A 27,137-nucleotide genomic window follows, 5' to 3' on the forward strand; every position below is an offset into this window, starting at 1 on the left:
CATAGATATCCCTGACTTCTACCCAGGGTTAAGAACCCTGCTTTCAGGGTGAGTTCTGGACATATTCGGGACCCATGGCTGCAAAGATTTATAGAAGAAGCAAGACCCCACTCAAGACTCCCCTCTGTAGTGAAGATGGACATTCTGGGATGTTTCTTTCCTTCTATTTGTGGTAGTTGCTGGAGGTTCCCACTTGGAGTTTGTATGTTTAGACTGGTTGAGGAGATATTTGAAAACAAGATCAACTCAAATTCTGGTTTTCCTAACAGCAAACAGCTTCCCAGTCCTTATCAGATTGTCGGCTAACTTAACATGTTAAGACGAATAATTCACTCCACTGTCTTCAACCTCAGAGGGCTGCAGGGTGTGGCGCTGTGGAACAGTCAGGGACTGGGGCATCCTGTCCACTGTGCTCGTGGGGCAGTCCTGAGGGCGGATCTCCTTGTCCTTGGCCAGCTGCCCTTTCTCCTTCAATGTGCTCGCCTCTTGGTAGGGTGGTGAGATGGGGGCCTGCCTGGGTGGAGTGCACTTGTATTCTGAGCCGTCCTCTAGGTCCAGTGGGTAACTGCAGTCTGAATCATAGGCGCTCAGGTCCCCAGAGGTCACAAATGGCACAATGATGCGGCTGAGGCCATCCAATTGGTTGAAATCGTAAGAGTGATCCAGCAAGGGTTTGGTCAAGTCGGGCAGGAAGCCCTCAGGAGGGTTGTAACCCTTACAGACAGCAAAGGCCTCGATGCTGGAATTTCGGCTGCTCCTGGGCTTGGCACATAGCACCCTGGAGAAGAAGACACGCAGCTGGCTGTAGATCAGTGTCACATCCCGGCCTCGGAAGATCTTGCCCACAAAGCAGCCCCCTGGCTTCAAGACGTGCATGGCAAGGTTCAGAGCAGCTAGGAGGAGCTGGGCCTGCATATACTCATCAACATCATGGAGGCCGGTTACATCAGGAGCCCCGTCACACACCACTAGGTCCGCGGAGCAGTCTTCAAAGTGCTGGATGATCTGCTTGGCAGTGGACAGCTGGGTGATATCCCCCTGGATCTGTAACACACCTGGTAGTGGAGCCATTGCCTGAAGGTCCACAGCCACCACATGGCCAGAACCCTGGCCCCCTATCTTCTGGCTCAGCACTTGGCTCCAGCTGCCTGGGGCCGGACACAGGTCAATCGCCCGCGTCACGCCTTGGAAGAGCTGGAATTCCTCGTCAAGTTGTAACAGCTTGAAGGCACTACGGGCGCGCCAGCCTTTCTCCTTGGCTAGCCGGTAGTAGACATCTCGCTTGTCCTTTGATGACCGTCCCATCTCACACACCGTTTGCCCAGGGGCCTGCCAACAGTAAGCTCAAACTTTTGGAGCGGGGAGAAGAGGAACGAAGACAGCCGGTCCGTGAGGAGCACGAGTTTCAGCGAGACCGCAAGCCCATGAGAAGTCGTAGGTTTTCGGCTTGTTTCCTTAGTTGCTCTGAAAGCCTGTCGCGCATACCTAACGGTGACCAGAGCGTGCCACGCCTGTCATCGTGAAACGCAGTGGCTCGTGCGAAGCCAGACTGGACCTGAACTTACCACGAGTGCCGGCATCTCACAGCGACATAGCCAGTCTGACGAACTGCCGTTCCCAACATGCAATGGACGCGAAGAAAGCCACCGGTCTTAAACGGCGAGGCAGAAACATCGCGAGGAACGAGAACTCACATACTAATTTTTGATAGCGCTTTCTCCCCAATTTTGAGATGCTCCTTAATTTTTGGTTTAAAATCTCTAAAAATCATTTTTAACATTTAGTTATGCTATATCTTTATTGCATTTCCTTTTGTATTTACATATAATGTTATTCACTCAAAAAGCACTGTAAAGCAATTATATTCCAATAAAAAAAAGAGGGGAAAAAAAATCTAACCAATGGTGGAAATGTAGAAAAGCTTCTCTTAGAGTATTCACATATTATAGAACTAACTGTCAAATATCGTGGTACATTTCCCCACAAATTCCTTTAAAAAGGGGGGAGGGGCAATACAAGATAAAAATTGCTGAATTAAGCATATTATTTCTTTAATAAAAAACATGCTAACTGAAAGTAAGGCATATTAAGAGCATCTAATGAGCTGCAGGGGTGGCTTGCATACAACTGATTTTAAGACCAATTTCATCAACTCCTGGGAAATAATCAACTTTCTATTACACAATGTCTTATTTTTCAATTTCATGTCTAAAAGGAAAAGAACACATGCACCTTGAAATTTATATATTATCTGTTACTTATAAAAATATATCCAAACTTAACTTTCATAAAATACTATTTTATTTTAATGCAATTAATTACCAGCTAGTAGGTCTGCCGATGCTGACGAGCTAGAAGCAGCCTGAGGTGCAGGTTGGGGTTCAGAAGCACTACTTCCGAATGCATCTACCCATTATCCATTATGCAGCAAAAAAGTAAAAGAGTGTAAACAGTAAGTAAGGGAAGTGATTTGCTGAGAAATGCACAGACATGACACTCTGTGGTAAGCTTGTCTCCTGTGGATATGTGAAATGACTGAATGGATTGAATTATGCTCTGACCAGTTCACTCTCTCAAAAGAAGAGTTCTAGGATACTTAAAAATTAACACCTCTTTGTAAGAGTAAGAAAATTATTTTTCTTCTTTTTTTTAAGGGCTGAATCCTATAATCTATCAAAACAGGATCAAAGTTTTAAAGCTTTTTGCTCAAAGCAAAGAATCCCCTCCCATTAGAACTCTATTAAACAAAATTTAACAAACAATTCAAGCAGCAGCTGCCCTACCTGTATCAAAGTTTAATGATTTTGCCACAGGTTTTGAGCCTCTGAATGTCACAAACTGCGACACCTTTGTACCTCTCATATTCCTTTCATGGCACTCGCCATAATGCATCAATATATCCTAACTACTCAATGTGGGTTTCACTTGCTAAGGATGGTATTTTAGCCCACAGCATATGCACTTATGGAAATTCATAAAGAAATCACTCCAAACTTGGACTTTCCCCAATAAATTTACTGCTAACAGAAGACACTGAATGTATCATCCAAATGAGTAGTTCTAGAGTTAATTCAGTACATGTGCCTTTCTTCCAATAGCATACAGGAAAAGAAAAATGCATTTAAGTCAGTGAAACATCTTCTAGTTCTCTGGGAGGATTTAGGAACATTAAACTCAACATAAATAAACCCTATGGAATAATGCATGACATCTAGAGCTCATGCTTTCAATTCTAACTGGCTTATCTTTTTTCATTTCCAAATAATCTATGTTTATATTGCTTTAAAGAACTTGGAAACGTTGATTTAGCTGACAGATCAGGATCACCAAGGAAGAGCAGTAGCAGGAAATTCCAATCAGTTGATTCTACATGAGGATGAATGAAAAGTTAAAAACACAAGACTGCAAATGAAAAATCATCTGGTTTTGTTAGGGCATGCACTAAAAAATAGGATGAGCCAATGAGGATGAAGATGATGATGACAAAGAAATGGAAAGATCTTAAAAATGTAAGTTCACATTTAAAAGATGAAAATAATTTCACATAGTCAAAAGAAAAAAAATAATGAACTACAAGATCTCAAAACTATTCTGGGGGGGGGGAGGATTTTGTGAGTGTTGAAGGTGGAGAGATACGCACCCCCAAAAAGGTCTATCACCCCTGAAGAATCCACTTTTGCTGGCGAGGCAGTGGTTGCAGGAGATGGTGCTACAAACGTATCCACTGGAGCAAAGCACAGAACAGGACAAAGGGCATGTCACCCAAAGGAAAACGAAACCCTGAGCCTTGACAAATAGCTCCCAGAGATTTCATGTTGAATAGCAGGAAGAGCTAACCTCTTAAGTTAGACAGGCTTAAAAGTTGAGTAAAAGCCAACAGTTTTAAAAATACATATTTCACAGAAGAAAATAAAACTTTACTCCCTGAGGTCACAGGATGTAGTATGAAAAAGAGTTTTTCTCTTTCCAGTTGGTAGCAGATTTGAAATATAGGGGGTCAGCAATTGTGGATGGACCAAAAATGAGATTTTTTTTTTTTAAAGTGAATTTTGAGCGTAAAAGAACTCAAGACAACCCTCATATTTTTGCATCTGTCTCTCCACACATACCCTCCACCCCCACCACTAAAACATCTAGGAAGGCTTGACCTTGGCAGAAACACTCACCGGATAGGAGGTCAGCAGTGAGAGAGCTCTCAGGCACAGGAGAGGCCCCTTGTGGTGGAGAGGAGAAAGCATCTTCCCAAAGTGAAACAAACCAAAACCAAGCATAAGTGAGTAGAGAGCTGAAATCAAAGTCAGAAATCTAACAAGTGCATTATCACAGGGGTAGACAAAGGGCTTTTTCATGAAAACATCGAGGCAAACTCACGTAAAGAAAGGGAGTTTTGGCTTTACCTGTCCCAAACAGGTCTATGCTAGGAGCAGCCTCTGGCTTAGGCGCGGGAGCAACTTCAGGAGCAGACTCAAACAAATCTAAGACCAAGAACACACATGCCTTTACTCAACGGGACGGACCCGCCAGAAACCGCCTCACTTTCCAGTTGCGGGTGAGCATTTTTGGAAGAGTTCTGAAACGAGCTGCAAATGGTTGCTGGAGAACCATTTCATGACACAGACATCATGCAGTCTAGAGTTGCGTATGCAGGACACCGCAAGGACCGGAATACAATCCACCGGGTGGCAAGAGTTCAATGACATCGACAATGACAACAAAAAAATTACCACCAAAGATATCTAGAGCAGGAGGAGCGGAGGTGGTGGTGGCGGAGGTGGTGGCAGTGGCGGCGGCGGCGGTGGTGGCAGCGGTAGTGGCAGCAGTGGCAGCTGCGACGGCGGGAGCAGGAGAAGGAGCAGTGGCGGGAACCGGAGGGGCTGTGCTAGCTGTAGGGGTAACTACAGGAACACTGGTCTCAGGTGGCTTCATTGCAAAGAGGTCCAGCTCGGGCGCAGCCTCTGCACTACCTTCAGACGGGGCAAAGGGGTCTTGGGGAAAGGAAAGTGGAGACACACACACAGCATCAGTAAGGAAACAGGCAAGAGAGCAGCGTTATAACTATGGGGACCAAGACACCTGGCACGGATATTCACACGCTAGCTAGGCTTTAGGCTGCTGGCTACACATTAGCGGCTGGCTAGGCATTAGGCTGCTTGCTTTGAGCTAGGATCCTACTAGTGGGGGGTCAGTGATTAGCATGTTCTTCTAAAGAGAAAAGAAAATCTAGCAGGTACCACGAATTCAGAAATTGAAACACTTAACAAGTATTTGTCAGATTAGACTACGGTCTAGGATTGGAGACTGTTATTTTTTAAATGCTCACTTAATCTGGTCAACTTGGTAGCTTGGAAGATTCATGAAAACATGCCTATATATTGGAATTCAGTGTTACAAAAAGAGTACGATACACTGATAGCATTTATGGTTGTTGTTGAGTTGCTAAGTCGTGTCGGACTCTTTTACAACTCCATGGATTATAGCCCATCAGGCTCCTCTTTCCATGGGGTTTCCCAGGCAAGAATACTAGAGTGGGTTGCCATTTCCTTCTCCAAGGGATCTTCTCAACCCAGGAATCGAACCCACGTCTCCTGCATTTCAGGCAGATTCTTCACCACTAAGCCAACAGGGAAGTCCATCAGTAGCATTAGAGGGGAACAAAAACATTAAGGCAGCATACTTGCAGTGACAAAAATTGTCAATCTTGAGAAATTGTCAATTTTGATAAGTATGCCCTTCGTTTTCTTAATGTTTTAAGTGTCAGCATTCTTCATTCTGTTAGGAGGAGTGATATTTTATGCTCAGAAGAAAGTAAAATTAGAAACACAGAGGGCCATGTCTAGCTACGGGGGTTTCACATCAGGACAAAACGACAACAGACGGGCTCAGGATTGGAAACCCACCGTTTCCTGAACAAGCATCAAGTGCCGCTGCTACGGGGGTTGGGGGGGCCGGCGCGGTGGCCCCTTCGGATGCTGTAGGGGCCTCCCCGGGAGAAGCTGCAAAGGCATCTTGGGTGCAGGTTTTAAAACAAAAGAAATGAAAGGGATAAAAAGAGAAGAAAAATATAGTAAAAGAACCAAGTTAAATTGCAAAGAAGGCTCCCTTATACAACATGAATTCTTAAAATGCATTTTTACAGCCCATGCACTATTGGCAGTCACAGAACAGTGACTCCTGGCGCCCCTTCATGTTGGCTACATGCAAAGTGGTGCAGTGTGGGGCCTGCTGAGACCTGTGAGGATCCAAAGGGTGACAGGATTCTCATTGTATAAGGGCTCTAAGAAGCATGTTTTATGCATCACTAGAAAGTAATGGATGCGAAAATTAAAACACAAAAATTACTTTCTTAGGCAGTTTGAGACATTGAGCTTTCATTATTTATATACTGTGTTACTATGATGTCTCTGACTCATGGTTTCTAGCAAGCATGGATGTCCTCTTTAATGCCAATAAAATTAAATATACAATGACATAAACCATCTAAATTCAATTTTCTTTTATAGTCTAGGCAAAATTGCACTGTTAACATGACATATATAAATATTCATAAGTTAAACTTTCATTATCCCTGAGAAACATTTCAGACACAACCAAGGATTTGCTTTAAAGAACTACAGAAAAAAAATTAGGAGATGATGCCATAATGCCTTTATTTTGACTTAAATTTATGGCTATTTTCAAATACTGCATTGCTCTAGTTATGTTGAAAATTACCTGTTTTCAATGAACTAAAGATATAGTTTCATGTTTTGAAACTACAAGTATGTAACTGTATATAGTAAATTATAATAATATACAGTAGATCCATTAACATACAAGCAGCCTCCATTTATAAATGCCCAATTTATAAATGGCTGATGTGTGCAAAGGATCCCAAATGTGTTTCTGTCAACACACCATGTTAATTATGGTAAAATTAGTTTTACCTGGAGTTTTCAAAGAAACCCTTTCATTCCAAAGTACAAAAGGAATGAAGTTATCATAAATACGACCTGCCTAGAAGAAATTCCTGGAAAGTGGGGACCAAAAAGTACCTGCCACTTACCTGCTAGACTTATATCCTAAACTGCTGCCTTCTGCAGTACTTACCAGCGTTCCCTGGAACACTGCTCCTCCAGCCATTAAAAAGAATTTGTCAAACAAAATGCTACCCAGTATTTCCCCTTTCTCAGAGATTTACCTGGTCTAAGTGGTAGGAAATCCTACAGTCAGGACACTTGTTTCTCAGTTTAACCCAGAGTGTTTCAAATGGATCTGAGTATGAGACACACTATGGTAACATCCTGAAACCCAGCATTAACAAACATTAAACATTAGAGACCCACGTGGGTTAAAAGGTTCTTTACAAAAACACCGATATCGCTGGAATAGACAATAGGACAATCATATGTTACAGCTTGATTTGATTTGATTGCTTCTCACAGCTACACTGAGGGAACACGTTCTGGTAAAGGTCAGTCAAGGGAGATGGTGAATAATAGTAATGGCATAGGCAAAAAACAGTCGGGGATAGGACAGACAGCCTCCCCAGATGCCATGTTATCACAGAAGACAGGGCAACATGAAAGCACTACGAACTGGGGCCAACAGTCTAAGAGAAGGTTTGTTATTGTTCAGTCACTAAGTCATGCCCGACTCTGCAATCCCATGGACTGTTGGAAATATTTTGCCGTGAGTCAGGTCTGTTTTCTTTCTAGTCTTATAAAATCTGGAACTGAGGGTAGTGTGATTGGAAGCAATAGAAACAGTAATAGCAGTCACTATTTGTGTGCCAGTCACTAGGTAAATATTTCACTGGCATTATTACATTTAATTTCTACAACTCTCTTGGGATGTAAGTTCTATCATCTCCACTTTGTAGATAAGAGAATGGAAACTTGTAAACTCTGAGGACTTGCCCAAGGTTTGGCAAATGGTGGATTCAGGATTTGGCTGTAAGCTGTCTGACTGAAGTTTGTGTGGTTAACCACTCTACTGTGATGAACTGTGCCACTTTCTACTATATTGTTCCCTCCTTGTAGGACTGAATTAAGTACCAGTTACATCAGTGCTATTGGCTTCCCTCGTGGCTCAGACGGTAAAGTGTCTGCCTACAATGCAGGAGAGACCCGGGTTCGATCCCTGGGTCAGGAAGATCCCCTGGAGAAGGAAACGGCAACCCACTCCAGTATTCTTGCCTGGAAAATCCCATGGACAGAGGAGCCTGGTAGGCTACAGCCCACAGGATCACAAAGAGTTGGACATGACTGAGCGACTTCACTTTCCTTCTTTCTACATCAGTGCTGAGTTCAAACAAGTATTCACGGGTGTGCCTCTTTAATGATCACTTCTGTGTAAGCAGATGAAACCCATATTTGTAGCTATATTTTCAGGAAAGGTGGTTTTTTAGTTTCCCCTGTCAGCAAGACATCTCCTTTTAATGCTTCTCTGAAACTAAACATAAACTTAACTCATCTACTACTGTCAAAACTGCTCTTAAACAAAGGACCCCCAGCTGCTCCAGCTTTTAAGTCCTCCCAGCGTAGGAGACGGAGATGTGAATGAATGAGTCTGGATGATCCCAACCCCACAGCCACTGTATGAATATAGCCATGCAAGGAACCCTGAGAGAGAACTGTCCAGCTGAGCTCAGTAGACCCCCAAGACTGTAAGACTGTGAGAGACAATAAAGCAATTATGATGTTGTTTTCTAAAAAACAATAAAACTTCTTAGCTATCCAGCTTTCTTTCATAATCGATGGCAGTATTATCCTTCCAGCATTGAAAGCTAAAACCACCTCCAATCTAGTTCTCTCTCCGTTGTTACCCACTCACAGTTCATGTCTACATTCTGCCAATTACCAACCCCTGCTATTTCTAGGAAATGTTTTTCTGCTTTTCTACAGTCATGGACTTGGTCCAGTCTTACCCAGAAAACCAGTGTCTCAGACATTGTGCAGACTAGCCTTCTCTTCCTTCTGGCAACATAGGAAGAATTTTCCCCCTAAATTTTTATCATGTGTCTGACTTCCTATGTGAAAATTTCTTACTGCTCTTGTCCTCCCCAGGGTGAACTATCCCTCCTTGTCTTCTCCAGCCACATAAGCCATCTTTAAATCACCTACATGGCTCTAAGGTCTCAATCATTCTGAACATCTTGAGCCCAAAAGTCACCAGCATTTCATTTTCTTTCCCAGGTCTCAGATTATAACGTTCTTCCATTAAGTCTAGTTGTAAGGGCTTATACTTAAGTACTGATTTTAAGGAAGGTTAATTAGTTTGTTAAGCAGCCTGTACAAATGAAGTCAGGCTTGGGAAGCAAGTCCTTTGGTTTTCCAGCCACTTGGTTCTGTGCTCGAAGCCTACCATCTTCATGCAGGATGCTCACAAATTAACACAGCTGACCGAAAGGGTATCCTGGCAAATGCAAGAGGAATTAGCATAAATTTAGCATTGCACTGCTTAGAAAAACACTATGTTGTTTTTTAAAAAAAAACACTAATATGCTATTGTTACATCAATGAAAAACAGAATGTTTTAAAAAATTTTGTGTTTTCTCTTATTATCTATTTTATTTTTTAAAGCACAACACTGCCTTGCAGTCCTATTCTGCCTGACCAGAGATTTTATTTTTCTTAAAGTTCCTTTTAAAAAATAAAGCATTTAGCAAATATAATGTTTCTTTAAAAATGCTTTTAATGAATTACACTGAAATAACTAAAACATTATGTAGGTATCAATCTGAGTATTTTAAAATAACAGTCCCTATTTTTTAAATCTGTAATGAAAATATAAGACTAAAATGCACAGAAAATTTTAATGTTTAATATTTCATATTCCTGAAAATTTAAAAATTAGCCATTTAAAAATGCATTAATCCTATTTCTAAAGTCTATTTAATCCTGCTAGCCATGTTACATAAAACCTCATAGGGGCGTATTTTACAGTCATATATGTGAAATAACTGATGCTCTTATTAATCAAAAGTTCTACCACTTGCCCATTTTAAAGATACATTTATTTTAAATGGCCACACAACATGACCGGAGAGATTTTAGTTTGAATTTTAATTTAAAGTCCTACCTCTAGATGATTTCTTATAAATCCATAAAGAACATGAAAGAAACCAGGGAATATCATTGAAAAGTACTAACATAAAACATACGGTGAAACACATACATTTATGAACATAAAGGTTAGAGATTTTACAGCTACCAGTGGCCAGGAGACAGTTTACAGAATTAGAAAGATTAGTAAAAATAATTGTAATGAGATTTGCAGATATACTCATCTCCTCAGCCTCCAGCCAGATGACTAGAAAGGATATTGGTGAAATTAGAGAAGAGCATCCATTCTTTGGCATTAAGTAATATGATTTGCTACAGTACTGACCTTTTAAACTTACATTGCAGGGAGAAAGAATGACATCATAAAAATATTTCCAAACATACAGATTCTTCTGCTTGATGGATGTCATCAAAGCAGTAATGATCAACACTAACAGCATAATGGCACAAAGAATATTTCCAAGAAATATCTTAGGCTTTAGAGGACCATGAGAGAAGCAAGATGGAGTTGATTGATTTCTTACAGGCAATTAAGCTCCTTCAAATGGACTGAAAACCAAAAATCTAAATAGCTAAAGGAACAGAAATGTTTACATACAAAATCGTTACCATCCTGCTCATATTTTTTTCTTGAATTTTCCTGTTAACATAAGCCTATGAGAAACCATCCATACTCAAGACCAATCATGGGGGAAGAAGGAGGGGATGAAGAAGTTGATTTTATAAATGTAAACTAAAACTCTAATTTCTGGTCTCAAAAGTTATAGAGGCATAATGAAAAACTAACTTTCTCTGGCAAATAATTCTTTATAATAAATTATTTAAGAGTCTGAAAATCCCTTCTACTTTAATAAAAGCAGATTTTTTTCTGTAATAGCATGGCAGTGCAGCAAGGCAGCAGCAAATTGCCTCACATGAAACAGAGGCAACAATGCAGTGTCAAGCTGAGGACTCTTTGTCTTAGACACTGTTGGTGAGCTTCAGAGAATGCGGCACGTAGCAGTGTTACGTGATGGTGTGTAAGTGTATGTTCCCAGGGGAATTTATGAACTCTACTAGAACTTGCAGAAACTCTCTTGCCCCCACCACATTGTTTGCATCCTCTGACTTCTTTTTTTTTTTTTTTTTTGCATCCTCTAATTTCTTTACCATGTTCTTAAAATGCCCTGGGCAAGATGTTATGTTGAAATGAAGAAACAAAACTATGATGATTATAACACTATTCAATGTACACATCTAAAATGAGCACTTCTCCAGGTTTGGACATAAGCACCACTCAAGATGGGAAGATGTAAATAAAGTGGCTTCAGATGGTTCATTGCGTCCAGGCATGTTATACTGGCAGAGCCTAGGATATTTGACTCAGGCTTACAGCTGTAAATCAACTCTGTCAGAACTTACATTTACATGGAAAAAAATATTTTCAGACTATCATTTCAAAGTCTGATATAAACCTGTTTTCAATCAGCATTGCAAGTACTGACTCCAGTGATTTCTCAAAGTTCTGAAGCCAAAGACAATCCAAATCTTTGCTTGCAAAGAACAAGCCTAAGGTTGCAAAAATGGATGTCCTTAAACTCTTTTCAGAGACCTCTAGATCTGAACTTCTAGAGGACTTTTTGTCTTAAAACTTAAAAAATAACTTAGACCAGAATTTCTCCTCTCATATTCCCCAAATATTTTTTTCCTTCTAGCTAGTTCAAATCTAAAAAGAAATTCCAAAAACCCAATCCTAAATATGGGAGGATAGAAGGATCTGAGACCACCCTTATAGATACTTCAGGGCTGGATCCCATATATGGGACAAGAGTCCTAGTAGTGACTTAAATCCTAACTTTGCAAAAAAACAGAAAATAAAACAGGTCCAAAGCATTGCAACCTGTCTTCTAAAACCACTAAAACTAAATGAAGTTGACAAACTGAGCAAAGATATATATGAATAAACATTTAAAAAGTACTTAAAAAGTTGTGTCATACTGTTCTATCATGTACAATATTTTAAACATCTTCATACTATGGTAATTTTAGTAATCCTGGAAGGAAAATGAAAGAAGAGGGATGTGACTGACTAACCTCCAAAGAGATCGACGTCAGCAGTGACAGCAGTGACAGTTGTGGTAGTTGAGGCAGAGGCTGCAGCAGCTGAAGTTTCAGCAGATGTAGCAGGAGGAGTAGGTTCTGGTGCAAACGGATCTGAGATCTGCGCTTCGGAGGGAACAGAGGAAAGTGCAGCCAGAGAATCTACGTCGCACCAGACACAGAACAAATGGAAGAGAAGAAAAGGAAAGCACAAAAGATATACCAGGCTCCAAATGACCAAAGTGAGGACAATTATTAAGATACTGGAAGTCTCTCAAAACAGAGGTTTACAGATAAAGCTTTACTCACCCTCTCCCAAAAGGTCTATTGATGTCCATGGGGGTGAGCATATGAAGAAATAAGAGATAAAGCTGAAACTTTCAACCACACCAATGTCCAAGCAGGGTGAGGCACTAACTGAAGACATTTTAGCTTTATGTACCTTTCTGGACCATTTGTAATTAAAAAATAAATGTTACCTATTATTATCATGGAACTTTAGAGCTGGAAGTGACGTTAGGGATCCTCTAGATCAAATTTCCAATTTCATAATGGGAAAACTGAGAGCAAGGGAGGTCGTGAGACTTACCTTAAGTTAGGTCTAAATGGTTTTGATGAACTCAATTGATTTCTTATCAGAGTTACCATTTCATTTGCTTTGGTTGATTTCATTATACTATAATTGTCAATTCTGAAGAAACCATAGTTAACTGAACTTTGTTGATCCTCTTTATTTGATGTGTCACTTCAGTGTAGAATACCAGAGCATGAATAGAAGCTTTAAAATGGCTATAGTTTGACTGTGCAACATATTAACTTGAATGAAAGTTTAAGGGTTAGAGAAAAGAAACTCAAACCTATTTTCTTCTTCATAAGTTTCACATTACCAGATGTTTTTCAGTTTAATATATGACTTTTACAATTATAAACATTATGTGACAACATTGAAAATTATTTTCAAGATGAATGTGAGAGATTCTGTAGTATCAAAACTTTTCAGCCCTTCTGAGGTCAGCATTCCATTGAGAGGTTCATACTTTCTTAGTGATCAACAGTGGGATTACAGATGGCATCCTAAATAATAAGCCTAAGAGGGATTGTTTTTAACTATACTATGACTTTAAGTTAAACATTTAGAGTGTCCAATGCATTCCTCTAGTATCAGTCACGTGATACATCTCAGGCATCACATTTGAATTCATGAATGTTACTGGAAATTTATTTTAAACATGAAACTTTATCAAAACTCATTTGGAAGCTATTTTTTTCAGAGCTTTAAAAACGATATGAGAACTCAGTAAACCAAAAGTTCCAGAAGACATTTAAAAGGCTGAGAAACATAAATTTGACATTAATAATAATTACTTTAGACATAAAGATACACAGACTGAAAGTGAGGGGATGGAAAAATGTATTCTATGTAAATAGAAATGATAAGCCAGGGTAGCAATGCTTCTGTGAGACAAAACACACTTGAAAATAAACACTGTTATAAGAGACAAAGAAAAATATTACATACTAATCAAGGGATTGATTAATGAAGAAAATATGACAATTGTAAACATATATGTATCCAACATGTATGTGTATGTGTGTGTGTGCTCAGTCATTCAGTCATGTCCAACTCTTTGCGAGCCCATGGATTATAGCCCTCTAGGCTTTCTTGTCCATGGCATTTTTCAGGTAAGAATATTGGAGTAGGTTGCCATTTCCTACTCCAGAGCATCTTCCTGATGGAGGGATCAAATCCGAGTCTCCTGCGTCTCCTACATTGGCAGGCAGATTCTTTACCAATGCACCACCTGGGCAGCCCCATGCAACCAATGTAGGAGCACCTAAATAAAGTAAATCTAAACAGACATAAGAGGAGTAACTGACAGTAACACAAAAGGCATAGGGGACTTACATCAATGGATAGATGATCAAAACAGAAAATCAATATAGAGACACTGGCCTTAAACTCGGAGAAGGCAATGGCACCCCACTCCAGTACTCTTGCCTGGAAAATCCCATGGATGCATGAGCCTGTTAGGCTGCAGTCCATGGGGTCGCTAAGAGTCGGACACGACTGAGCAACTTCACTTTCACTTTTCACTTTCATGCACTGGAGAAGGAAATGGCAACCCACTCCAGTGTTCTTGCCTGGAGAATCCCAGGGACGGGGAAGCCTGGTGGGCTGCCATCTACGGGGTCGCACAGAGTTGGACACGACTGAAGCGACTTAGCAGCAGCAGCAGCAGGCCTTAAACTACATTATTAGATCAGATAGACTTTATACGTATTTTTTTATTTTATATAAATTTAAATGTTTATGCACACACATATATAAACATTACATCCAAAAGTAGTAGAAAACACATTCTTTTCAAGAGCACATGGAACAATCTCTAGGATAGATCATATGCTAGGCAACAAAAGAAGTCTCAGTAAATTTAAGAAGACTAAAATCATATCAAGGACCTTTTCCAAACACAATGTTGAGACTAGAAATCAACTACATGAAAAAACTTCAAAAAACACAAATCCATGGAGGCTGAACAACACATTACTAAATAAAGGATCACTGAAGAAATAAAAAATACCCAGAGATAAGTGAAAATTAAATACAGTGACTCAAAATCTATGGCAAGCAGAAAAAACAATTCTAAGAGGAAGCTTTATAGCAACACAAGCCTATCTCAGGAAATGAGAAAAATCTAAAATACAACATAACCTTACACATAAAAGAACTATAAAAAGGAGATAAAACAAAAGTTAGAATAAGGAAAGAAATCATAAAGATCAGAGCAGAAATAAATGAAATAGAGATTCAAAAACAATACAAAAGATCAATGAAACTGAGAGCTGTCTCTTTGAAAAAATAAATAAACCTTTAGCCAGATTCATCACGGAAAAAAGAGAGGCTCCAAATCAATAAAATCAGAAATGAAAAAGGAGAAGTTATAACCAACACCACAAAGGACCATAAGAGATTCCTACACACAATTAAACAGCAAAAAATGAACAATCTAGAATAAATGGATAATTTCCCAATACTGAATCAAGAAAAAATAAAAAATACAAAACAGATCAGTTACCAGTAGTGAAACTGAATCAGTAATTAGAAAAACTCCCAACAAACAGAAGTCCAGGACCAGATATATGGGTTCACAGGTGAATTCTACCAAATATTTATCGAAGAGTTAACACCTATCCTTCTGAAACTATTTCAAAAACCTGCAGAAGAAGGGACACTTCCCAACTCATTCTACAAGGCCAGCATCACCCTGATCCAAAATCAGACAAAGATACCACAAAAAAGAAAACTGCAGGCCAATATCACTGATGAACGCAGATGCAAAAATCCTCAAGAAGATATTAGCAAACAAAATCCAGCAATACATTAGTGATCATGATCAGGTGGGATTTACCCCAGGAATAGTTACAAATAGTTACAATTTGAAGAATAAAAATCATATGATCATCTCAATGGATGTGAAAAAAACTTGTGACAGATTTCAACATTATTTATGATAAAAACTCTCAACAAAAGGGACATAGACGGAATATACCTTAATGTAATAAAGGCTACATATGACAAACCCACAGCTAACACAATACTCAACAGTGAAAATCTGAAAGCTTTTCCTCTAAGATCAGGAATAGGAAAAGATTACCATTCTTGCCACATTTCTTCAGTTTAATATTGGAACTCCTAGCCACAACAATCATACAAAAACAATCAGGAAAGAAATGAAAGGAATCCAAATTGGAAAGGAAGTACTAAAACTGTCACTCTTTGCAGAAGACATGATACCATACACAGAAAATCCTAAAGATGCCACCAAAATAAAACTACTAAACTACTAAAATCGTATCAGTTCAGTCAAGTTGCAGGATACAGAATTAATATACAGAAATCTGTTGAGTTTCTATACACTAAGAGTGAACTACCAAAGAGTGAATCCACACTTATATGGCAATTAATTTACAACAAAGGAGGTAACAGTAAAGGGTGAAAAAGACGGCCTCTTCAAAAAATGGTGTTAGGAAAACTGAACTGCTACATGTAAAAGAATCAAACTAGACTTTCCCACATTATGTATAATAATAAATTCAAAATGGATTAAAGACTTAAATGTAAGACCTGAAACCATAAAACTTCTTGAAGAAAATACAGGCAGTATACTCTTTGATATTGGCCTTAATAATATTTTGGGGAGTATGTTTCCTCAGACAAGGGAAACAAAAACAAATGGGACTATGTCAAACCAGAAAGCTTTTGCACAGTAAAGGAAATTATCAACAAAATGAAAAGGCTACCTACTGAACAGGAGAAGACATTGGAAAATGAGAAATCCAATTAGGGGTTAATAACCAAAATACATGAATAACTCATACAGTTCAACCACAAAAAAAGCAAACACCTTGATTATAAAAGAGAGGACTTGAGTAGACATTTTTTTTCAAAGAAGACATACAGACAGCTATCAGACACATGAAAAGATGCTCCACATCACTAATTGTCAGGGAAATTAAAATCAAAACCACAATGAGATATTGCCTCACACCTGCAAGACTGTCTATTATCAAAAAGACAACAAATAACAAGTGTTGGTGAGAATGTGATGAAAAGGGAATCCTCATGCACTGTTAGGGAAGGTAAACTGGTGCAGCCACTACGGAGAACAGTATAGAGATTCTTCAAAAAATTAAAAACAGGTTACCATGTGACCCAGCAATTCCACTCCTCCAGGTTATTTATCCAAAGAAAATGAAAACACTAATTAGAAAAGATGCATGCATCCCTGTGTTCATTGCAGCAGAGCTAAGATATGGAAGGAACGTAACTGCCAATCACTAGATGAATAATAAAGATGTGTGTGTGTGTGTGTGTGTGTCTAGCTATCTGCCTATAATGGAATATTAGTCATAAGAAAGAGTGAATTTTTGTCATCGGTGACAATGTGAATAGTCCTAGGGGTTTGTTATGTAAGTGAAAAAAGTCAGAGAAAGACCAATACTATACGATTATATAGAATAGTATAATTCTATTCTATTCTATTTAGTAGAATCTAAAAAACAAGCCAAATGAACAAACGTAACAAAATAGAAACAGAGCACAGATATGGAGAATAAACAGGTGGTTGCCAGAGAGGAAGGGTTCTAGGGTAGGAGAGAAATAGGTGAGAGGGATTGAAAGGAACAAACTTTCAGTTGCAAAATAAATGAGTCATGGGGATGAAATGTATTGTGCGGAATATAGTTATTAACACATAAAATCTTTGTATGGGGATGGATTATAACAAGACTTAAGGTGCTGACTTCTTTGAAATGTATAGAAATACTGAATCACTATATTACAGTATGGGAACTAACAGTGTTTTAGGTCAAATATGCTTCAAAACAAATGAACACAGAGAAACAGAGATCAGATTTGTGGTTACCAGAGGCAGGGGAAGAGTGAAGGGGAGTTTGATGAACACAGTCAAAATATACCAACTTCCAGTTATAAGATAAATAAGTACTATGGATATAATATACAACAAGATAAACATAATCAGTGCCACTGTATGTTACATATGAAAGTTGTGAAGACAGTATATGCTAATAGTTCTCATTACAAGCAAAAAAACCTTTATTCTACTTCTTTAATTATGTATCTATATGAAAAGATGGATGTTCACTAAATTTATTGTGGTAATCATTTCTTGATGTATGCAAGTCAAATCATTACACAATACACCTTAAAGTGATGTATATCAATTATACCTGAAAACTGGAAGAAAAACATAATCACATTCATTTAACTATGCAATTTGCAAACCCAATAAATGTCAGGTAAAGCACTCTACAGGTCCACTAAGATAATCAAGGCTCTTCCTAAACAAATCTTACGTATTTCATAGCAACATTAGAATATTATACCACATGGAGTTCTTGACTTTAGAAATAGTTTTTAAATTTCTGAATGCACATCTAATAAAGAGCTGGAAAAAAGGACCTATGCTGACTTGAGTCTAGGGTATTTTTTGCTGTTAGGTGTCCAGGTCCCAAATCCTGAGAAGGAGAACATCTTTCAAATAATTGCTCAAACCAAATGGACCTGGCCCAACGCAATTGTTACTCTACAGTCACACATCCTAAAAATGTAAATTAGAAACCAACATGGTTCATCAGAAGGCAGAGGGACTTGGTTTCTCTCTTTTCCTGGCATTGGTGGGGCTTTCCCTACCCCTGCCCTTATCAATGGCTATCTTAAGCTGTGATGTGATTTAGCAGAAGAGCTAAGAACCATGTGATTTAAGTTTTCAGACCTCCCACTGCCTATGACAGGGGATGGTAATTTATTTCATACATTTGGTAACTGAGAAAGGAGAAGACTGTTTATGTATACTAGAAGGAACAAAAATGAAAGGATTTAAAACAAAAAGTATGAAAAATTAAAACATTAATTCCTTGCTCCTAACCAATGTTTTGTTAGGATAGAGGGCGACAAAAATGATATAAAAAGATGGAAAGTAAAATTTCCTAGGAAAATGTACAGTGATTAAGCTTGTTGGTGGATAACTGATGCTGAAAACCTTTTTCTACTCTTGGAAACCACAGGTTTTACTCTCCAAAATCTTAATTTTCCACATGAAGCATAATTTATCTTAGGTATTTCTTGGTTTGTGCAAAATTTTCTCTACTATAAAAGCAAGTTCCTATTATAGGATGATGGGAACAGTTATCAAATATTCTCAAAACTGCTACTTTTTATAGAGGATTAAACTATTTAAAAAAAAACCCACTACAGCATAAGCATTCCAATTCATTTGCAAGCAGTACTTAATCAGAGCAATTTTTTTGTATTACAGAAATTGCTAGAAAACATTCCCTGTAACCAAGGAAACAGAACTACAACTAAATTAACAAGGAGATCTATATGGTGCAGTGAGATGGAGTCACATTTTAGATTAAGTATGTTAATATATTTAAGTGCTCACCCATATCCAGAATGTATCAAATGCTTGATAATGAAAGTTAATAATAGCAATGACTTAGATGGTAGCTAGCCTTATTGTGCTGATCATTTCAGAATGTATAGAAATGCTGAATGTAGTATACTTGAAACTAATATAATTGGTGTATGCCAATTACACTTCAATAAAAAAGAGCAACAGCTAACATTTAAGTTGACATAGGACTATGAATTTCAAAGTTTCTATAAATCTTTCACAGACAGAAAGTATGTGTGTGTGTATTCATGAATGTGCATGAAAACAACCTACAGACGTGCCCCACCTAGATTAACTAACAAGCAAAAGGTAATATGGGTCACAAATACTGCTTATAGTATGCTGCTGCTGCTACTAAGCCGCTTCAGTCGTGTCCGACTCTATGCGACCCCATAGACGGCAGCCCACCAGGCTCCCCCGTCCCTGGGATTCTCCAGGCAAGAACACTGGAGTGGGTTGCCATTTCCTTCTCCAATGCATGAAAGTGAAAAGTGAAAGTGAAGTCGCTCAGCCGTGTCCGACTCTCAACGACCCCATGGACTGTAGCCTACCAGGCTCCTCCATCCATGGGATTTTCCAGGCAAGAGTACTGGAGTGGGGTGCTATCACCTTTTCCAGCTAATAGTATAGCTATTAATAATATTCACATGGAAACAAAGTCATGTGGTCACATAATATTGATGAGCCTTCAAGAGTGTGTTAATAAATTTCTATTAAGTCTATTAATTCTAAGAAAACCCTAGGAGTAGTTCTGTATTTCTCAAAAAGTAGAAATTTTACTTCAAGCATTTACAATAAGAAATTAGCCATTTCCCACTTCTAGGATGCACAGAAATACAACACACACACTCAGTTGTTTGTACAGAGGGATGCATTTATTATGAAGAAAAAAACACTCTCCCTATTATGAGGAGAAAGACAGGGATTTTAAAAACGCTCTGTATTCTTTCAGTCAAAGATGATCATTATTGGCCAGCAGAATGCCACATGTAATATGCACTATTTAAATTAAATTTATAAAATATGAATGTGCTAAATTTGGTTCACACCAACAAAAGTACTATCCTTTACAATATGTCCCATAAATTGGCAATATTTATCAGTACACAGAACCCTTAACAAGAAATTTGTAAACACTTCGTGTGGACACATCATTAGAAAATGAAATTCTCTTACTATCATTATGGCCAGATAAGAACATACAGATTTCTCAAGAGGCAGGTCAGGTGGTCTAGTATTCCCATTTCTTTAAGAATTTTCCAGACTTTGTTGTGGTCCACACAGTCAAAGGCTTTGGCATAGTCAATAAAGCAGAACAAAACATATTTGTTATAATTTAGAATCCTCTTCAAATATCACTGTGTATCTATGGAACAAATGCAAATTCAAGGTAACTATGGGGCCTTTCAGGTAAGCTCAGTGGTAATGAATCTGCCTACTAAGCAGGAGATGCAGGTTCAATCCCTGGGTTGGGAAGATCCCCTGGAGAAGGAAATGGCAACCCACATCAGTATTCTTGCCTGGGAAATCCCATGGACAGAGGAACCTAGTGGGCCACAGTGCACAGGATCACAGAAGAGTTGGACACAACTTGGCAACTAAACAGTAGCAGCAAAGGTGACTATTATCTCTCAATTTCATATTATACTAGTTTACTTGAATTTATTAAGACTTAGGAATTTTACTATTTGCTTAAGAACTAGAGAATTTATTTATTAGTATTTTCCTCCCCAGCTGACTTTTCTATTGCTATGAAAATAGCTATAGATATTTTGTTGAGACAAAGACTAATGCTGTCTAACCATCAGGTCCCAAGCCAACACTATGATATACTATAATGTGCTTTGTATTAATTATGAAAAACTGTTTCTGCTGAGCCAGCAAGTTGGAAAAGGTTTTCCTTATTCTTCAAGGATGAAAAAAGCCCACAGCTTGGCCAACAGAAACAGGCTGAATTTCAGACCTCTTGCCCTGCCTTTGAGAAAGACAGACTGCAGATCCACACTGCACAGCCCTAGCTAAACCATACTCATCTGTTTTCTTCTATATCCACTGATACCTCAACGTTTCAATCATCAATAGCTATTCATTCCTAACAAGCAAGAAATGAAGTGTGTTATAATAAAATTGGCTATTATAACTTATTTCTCATAGTATTGTGGGTCTTAGCAAAAAGTACTGAGAGATGAATATGAATAAAAATGTTGGGAATTCCCTGGTGGTCCAGTATTTAGGACTCTGTGCTTCCACTGCAGAGGACAGGGGTTCAGTCCTTGGTTGGGGAATAAAGGTCCCACATGCAGTGTGGTGTGGCCAAATGTTTTTAAAATGTTACAGTACAATTTAAAAATATCTCACCTAGAGTTATTCTTTTTATTATTCCTTTGGTGTAAAACAAACAAACCAAACAAAAAGGACACAATTTCTCTTCAGTTTGACACTGGAGAATATGGTGAAAGGAGACAGTTAACAATATCACTATTTACTTACTAAAGTTTCTAAATCACTAAACCACTATGCTTGATAAGCTCTAAAAATTACAAAGTCTCAAATATCTACTGATTTAATTAGTTGAGAAAATTTGAGTTAATACATTCATATAATACTGAAAAAAATTTTGTATAACCCCACGAATTTATAATTAACACTAAATTTTAAATTATAAAAGTTCTATAAAAGCGATTCATATGAATTTTATGACAGAGAAAGTCTGATTTAAGGATACAGATTTGAAGCATTCTTTAATACATAAGAAAACATAATATGTTGTATAAGATACTGGGGCAACGAAAATAAGATATAAGTTAAAATAAACATTTCAAAAAGATGAAGGTCAGAATGAGAAAGCGTAAGGACCAGAAGGCCCTTATAGTACTTATCGCTGATTCATGTTGTGTAGCAGCAACTAACAGCAATGTAAAGCAATTATACTACAATTAAAAAAAAAATACCATGAACACTTGAATATGGTTCTTAAAAAAGAAGGCCCTTTATAAAACTAATTCAACAATATTTTCCTTTACAAACAGAGATTTAATAAAGTTAAGTGATGTTGAGACTTTTTATTTTAAAAAATGACAGCTGTCGGCTTAGGAGTTGAACATTTTAACAAGGGAGAAGTTTGAAGCATTTAAATGGAAAAGCACCAATATTTTAAATGCTCATCTACATAGTCAGCAACTTTATTTCACAACTAGTTACTTTCATCTTGTTACCAAAAAACTTGGAAATAAAATATAATATTAAATAAATATATAATTTAATAATATATAATATTTAATTTAATTATTAAATTATTATAATTTAATAATATATTATATTATATAAATATAATATTTAATAAATAATTTATTAAATAAAATAAAATATAGCAGGTACTTCTGATATCACTCTGCCAATGTTTACCAAGCTCACCCAAGGATTATTTAATTACCTATGGAATGAAGCTTCATTTCATGCTGCAATTTAACATTAATTAAGGACTCTGATTCTGAAATGATGTATCGAATTATAGTTCTTGTCTGCTAGTGATATAATACTATGTTTGGGAGAAAAGATAACCTCAAGACATGATTTTTATTGCCTTATTTTTGAACCCAACCTAGCCATCTTATTTTAACATTCCTTTTCTATAAATCCCAATTCCTCAAAATGCTCTTTTAACCAGCTTTATCATCTTACTGGTTTCCTCATCAGCCACTTAATGTCTTTTACCAGTGTTGTTTCTCAACCCCCACAGCTTTACTGAGGTATAACTGATGTACAAAAATTGTACATATTTAAGATGCACAGTGTAATAATTTGTTATACATATACATTATGAGAAGATGACCACAATCAAACTAACACATCCATCATCTCACATAGTTCCTGTGTTTTTGTAGTTGGAATACTTAAGGTTACTCTTTTAGCAAGTTTCAAATATACAACACAGTATTATTAACTATAGTATTAAGTATAGTAACTACTGTACACTAGATCTCCAGAACTTCTTTAGCTTACAAGTGACCTTTTGTACCCTTTGACCAACATCTTCCCATTCCATGCCCTGCCCTCCATTGCTCAACAACAACTCTACTTTCTGCATCTATGAGTTTGACTTTTTTAAGATTCCACATATAAGTGAGATTATACATATTTGCCTTTCTGTGTCTGGCATATTTATTCACTTGGCACAATGTCCTTTATGTCATCCATATTGTCACACATAGGAGGATTTCCTTCTTTTTAAAAGGCTGAATAATATTCCACTGAATGTATACAACATGTTTTCCTTACCCTTTCATCTGCTGACAAACACAAGTTATTTTTTTATCTTGGCTATTGTGGCTAATGCTGCAATGAACATGGGAGTGCAGATATCCATCCATCTAGAACTGAGATTGGTGAATAATGTAATAGTTCTATTTACATTGTTTTGAGGAACTTCTACTCCACTGTTTTCCACAATGGGTGTACCAATTTACATTCCTACCAATAGTGTATAATGATTCCCTTTCTCCACACCCTCAACAAACACTTCTCTCTTCTCTTACTAATAATAGTCATGCTAACAAGTGTGGGGTGTTATTTCTGGTTCTGATTTCCATTTTCCTGATGATTAATGACATTTAACACCTTCTCATATACCTGTTAACCATCTGCACATCTTCTATGGAAATGTCCATTTATGTCCTTTGCCCATTTTAAAATCAAGGTATTTGGGTTCTTTTTTTATTTCTAGCAAATATTTTCTCCCATTCCATAGGTTGCATTTTCATTCTGTTGATTGTTTCCTTTGCTGTGTAGAGGCTTTCTAGCTTGAATGTAGTCTCACTTGCTTATTTTTGCTTTTGTTGCCTGTGTTTTTGGTGGCAAACTAAAAAATTCATTGCTAAGATCAATGTCTAGGAGGTTTTTCCCTATGTTTTCTCCTAGGATTTATGGTTTCAGGTTTTATATTTGTTTTAATCCATTTGAGTTAATTTTTGTGTATGATGTAAGATAAGCTTCCAATTTTATTATTTTGCACATGGATATCTAGCCTTGTCAATGCCATTTATTACAGAGACTATCTGTTTCCTGTTGTGTGTTCTTGGCAACCCGGTGAAAGGTGAGCTAACTGACTACGCATGAGTTTACTTCTGGGCTAGGCTCTCTACTCTCTTGTTCCTGTTTTGTTCTGGTCGAGATGTCTGCTTTCATTCCAGTACCATTCTGTTTTGGTTACTATACTTTGTAATTTAGGTTGATTTCAGGAAGTTTGATGTAGCCAGCATTGTTTTTCTTTCTCAAGAGTTCCTGGCTATGTGGGGTCTTTTTTGGTCTATATGAATGACAGATTTTTTTTTCTATTTACAGGAAAATGCCATTACAGTTTTTCTACAGACTGCAGTGATTCTGTAGATCACTTTGGGTAGTATGGACATTTTAACAGTATTAATTCTTCTAGTCCATGAACAAAGGATATATCTCCATTTATTTGGAGATATTTATTATATCTCCATTTATTATATCTTCAATTTCTTTCATCAATGGTTTATAGTTTTTCAGTGTAGAGGCTTTTCATCTCCTTGGTTAAGTCTATTGCTAAGTATTGGGTTGGCCAAAAAGTTCATTTGGGTTGTTAGAGAAAAATCCAATCAAACTTTTTGGCCAATTCAATATTTTATTCTTCTTGATGCTACTATAAATGGAATTATTTTCTTCATTTCTTTTTCAGATAGTTTATTGTTAGTGTATAGACATGCAGTTGATTTTTATACATAAATTTTGATTCCCAAACTTTACTGAATTCATTTATTAGTTCTAACAGTTTTTTGGTGGCATCTTTTGGGTTTCTACATGTAAGATCATGTCATCTGCAGAGACAATTTTATTTCTTCCTTTCCTATTTGGATGCAGAGACAATTTTATTTCTTCCTTTCCGATTTGGATGCTTTTTATTTCTTTTTCTTGACTAATTGCTCTGGCTTAGATTTACAGTACTATGTTGGATAGAACTCAAGAGAGTAGGCATCCTTGTCTTATTCTTAATCTTAGAGGAAAATGTTAAAGCTTTTCATCATTTAGAATCATGTTAGCTGTGGACATGTCATGCTATGCTATGCTAAGTCATTTCAGTCGTGTCCGACTCTGTGTGACCCCAGAGATGGCAGCACACCAGGCTCCCCCGTCCCTGGGATTCTCCAGGCAAGAACACTGGAGTGGGTTGCCATTTCCTTCTCCAATGCATGAAAGTGAAAAGAGAAAGTGAAGTCGCTCAGTCGTGTCCGACTCCTAGCGACCCCATGGACTGCAGCCCACTAGGCTCCTCCATCCATGGGATTTTCCAGGCAAGTGCACTGGAGTGGGGTGCCATTGCCTTCTCTGGACATGTCATATATACCCTTTATTATGCTGAGATACATTCCTTCTCTACCTAATTTGTTGACAGTTTTATCATGAAAGGTTGTTGAACTCTGTTAAAGTACTTTTTCTGCAACTATTGAGATCATCATATGATTTTCATCCTTTATTCTACCATGTGGTGTGTATCACTAGCAACTGTCAAACCATTCTTGCATTCCAAGGAGAAACTCACTTGATCATAGTGTATGATCCTTTTAATGGGCTGTTGAATTCAGTTTGTAATATTTTGTGAAGGATTTTTGTAGTTTTATGTTCATCAGGAATGATGGCCTGTTATTTTCTTTTCTTATAGTGTGTGTATCTGGCTTTGGTATGAGTGTAAAACTAGCTTCAAAAAAGTAAAGGTTGGAAGTATTCCCTCTTTTCAATTTTTTGGGAAGAATTTGAGTAGGACTGGCATTAATTTCTGTTTAAATGTTTGGTAGAATTCACTCATGAAGCTATATGATCAAGGGTTTTTCTTTGTTAGGAGGTTTTTGATTTCTGCTTCAATTTCCTTATTCAGGTAAGTCTGTTCAGATTTTCTATTTCTTCTTGACTGTCAGTTGTATGTTTGTTGGTCAGTTGTATCTTGGTCAGCTGTATGTTTCTAGGAATTTATCCATTTCTTTTATGTTATCCAATCATGGCATATAATTGCTCACAACAATCTCTTATGACTCTTTGCATTTTTATGGTATCAGCTATGATGTTTCCTCTTTCATTTATAATTTTAGTTTGGGTCACTGCCCTTTTTTCTTATTTAGTCTAGCCGAAGGTAATTTTGGGCTGCCCAGGTGATTCAGTGGTAAAGAATCCACCTGGTAGTGAAGGAGAAACAGGAGATGTTGGTTTGATCTCTGGGTCAAGAAGATTCCCTGGAGTAGGAAATGGCAACCCATTCCAGTATTCTCACCTGGAAAATTCCACTGACAGAGAAGCCTGGTGGGCTACAGTCCTTGGGGTTGCAAAGAGTCAAATACAACTGAGCGTGCACACGCGCAAAAGTAATTTTATCTTTTCAAAAAACCAACTCAGTTTTGTTGATCTTTTCTAACGTCTTTCTGGTCTCTATTTCATTTATTTCTGCTCTAATCTTTATTATTTCCTTCCTTCTGCTATCTTTGGGCTAAGTTTGTTCTTTACCTAATTCCATGAGATGTAAAGCTAGATTGTTAGAGATCTTTTTTTCTTAATGGAGGCATTTAGCACTATAAACTTCCCTCTTAGTATTGCTTTTGCAGCATCAGGTAAGTTTTGATATACTGTGTTTCCATTTTCTTTTGTTTCAAGGTTCTTTAAAATTTCTTTTTAATTTCTTCTTTGACCCATTGGTTGGCCATATGTTATAAAATCTCCATGTATTGGTGAATTTTCAAAGTTTTGTTATGTTACTGATTTCTAGTTTTATACCACTGAAGATCAGGAATAATACTTGATATGACTTCAATTTTCTTCATCAAAATTTTTTTCTTGTCCCAACATTCTCCACCCTGAAGAATTTTCTATGTGCAATTGAGGAAAAAGTATATTTGGCTCCGTTGAAAGAAATTTTCTGTATATGTCTGTAGGTTCATTTGGGGTAAGCTGTTATTCAAGTTTTCTATTTCATAACTGACTTTCCATCTGGATGACCTATCTATTGCTGTTGAAAGTGGCATACTGA

General features: G+C 37.6%; 1 protein-coding gene and 1 pseudogene across 8 annotated transcripts in view; both read right to left on the minus strand.

The window, feature by feature from the left end:
* SNAP91 (synaptosome associated protein 91) overlaps positions 1–27,137 on the minus strand; it is a 169,621-nt gene that overhangs the window by 39,602 nt on the left and 102,882 nt on the right. For 2 of the 8 annotated variants that reach the window (XM_070376270.1, XM_070376271.1), the window contains exons 14-18: positions 12,117–12,284; positions 5,898–6,005; positions 4,398–4,475; positions 4,167–4,238; positions 3,641–3,724 (exon numbers count right to left, since the gene is read on the minus strand). The exons of 1 other annotated variant lie outside the window; for it this stretch is intronic. In XM_070376270.1, the coding sequence (XP_070232371.1) occupies positions 3,641–3,724; positions 4,167–4,238; positions 4,398–4,475; positions 5,898–6,005; positions 12,117–12,284 (510 nt within the window). Of the gene's footprint in view, positions 1–3,640; positions 3,725–4,166; positions 4,239–4,397; positions 4,476–4,724; positions 4,986–5,897; positions 6,006–12,116; positions 12,285–27,137 lie in introns of all 8 variants that reach the window. 5 more of the 8 variants (XM_070376277.1, XM_070376272.1, XM_070376273.1 and 2 more) reach the window with 5 other exon arrangements.
* On the minus strand, positions 316–1,305 carry LOC102279589 (tRNA (cytidine(32)/guanosine(34)-2'-O)-methyltransferase pseudogene; annotated as a pseudogene).

The sequence above is a fragment of the Bos mutus genome, chromosome 9 (assembly GCF_027580195.1).
Source record: "Bos mutus isolate GX-2022 chromosome 9, NWIPB_WYAK_1.1, whole genome shotgun sequence".
NCBI lineage: Eukaryota > Metazoa > Chordata > Mammalia > Artiodactyla > Bovidae > Bos > Bos mutus.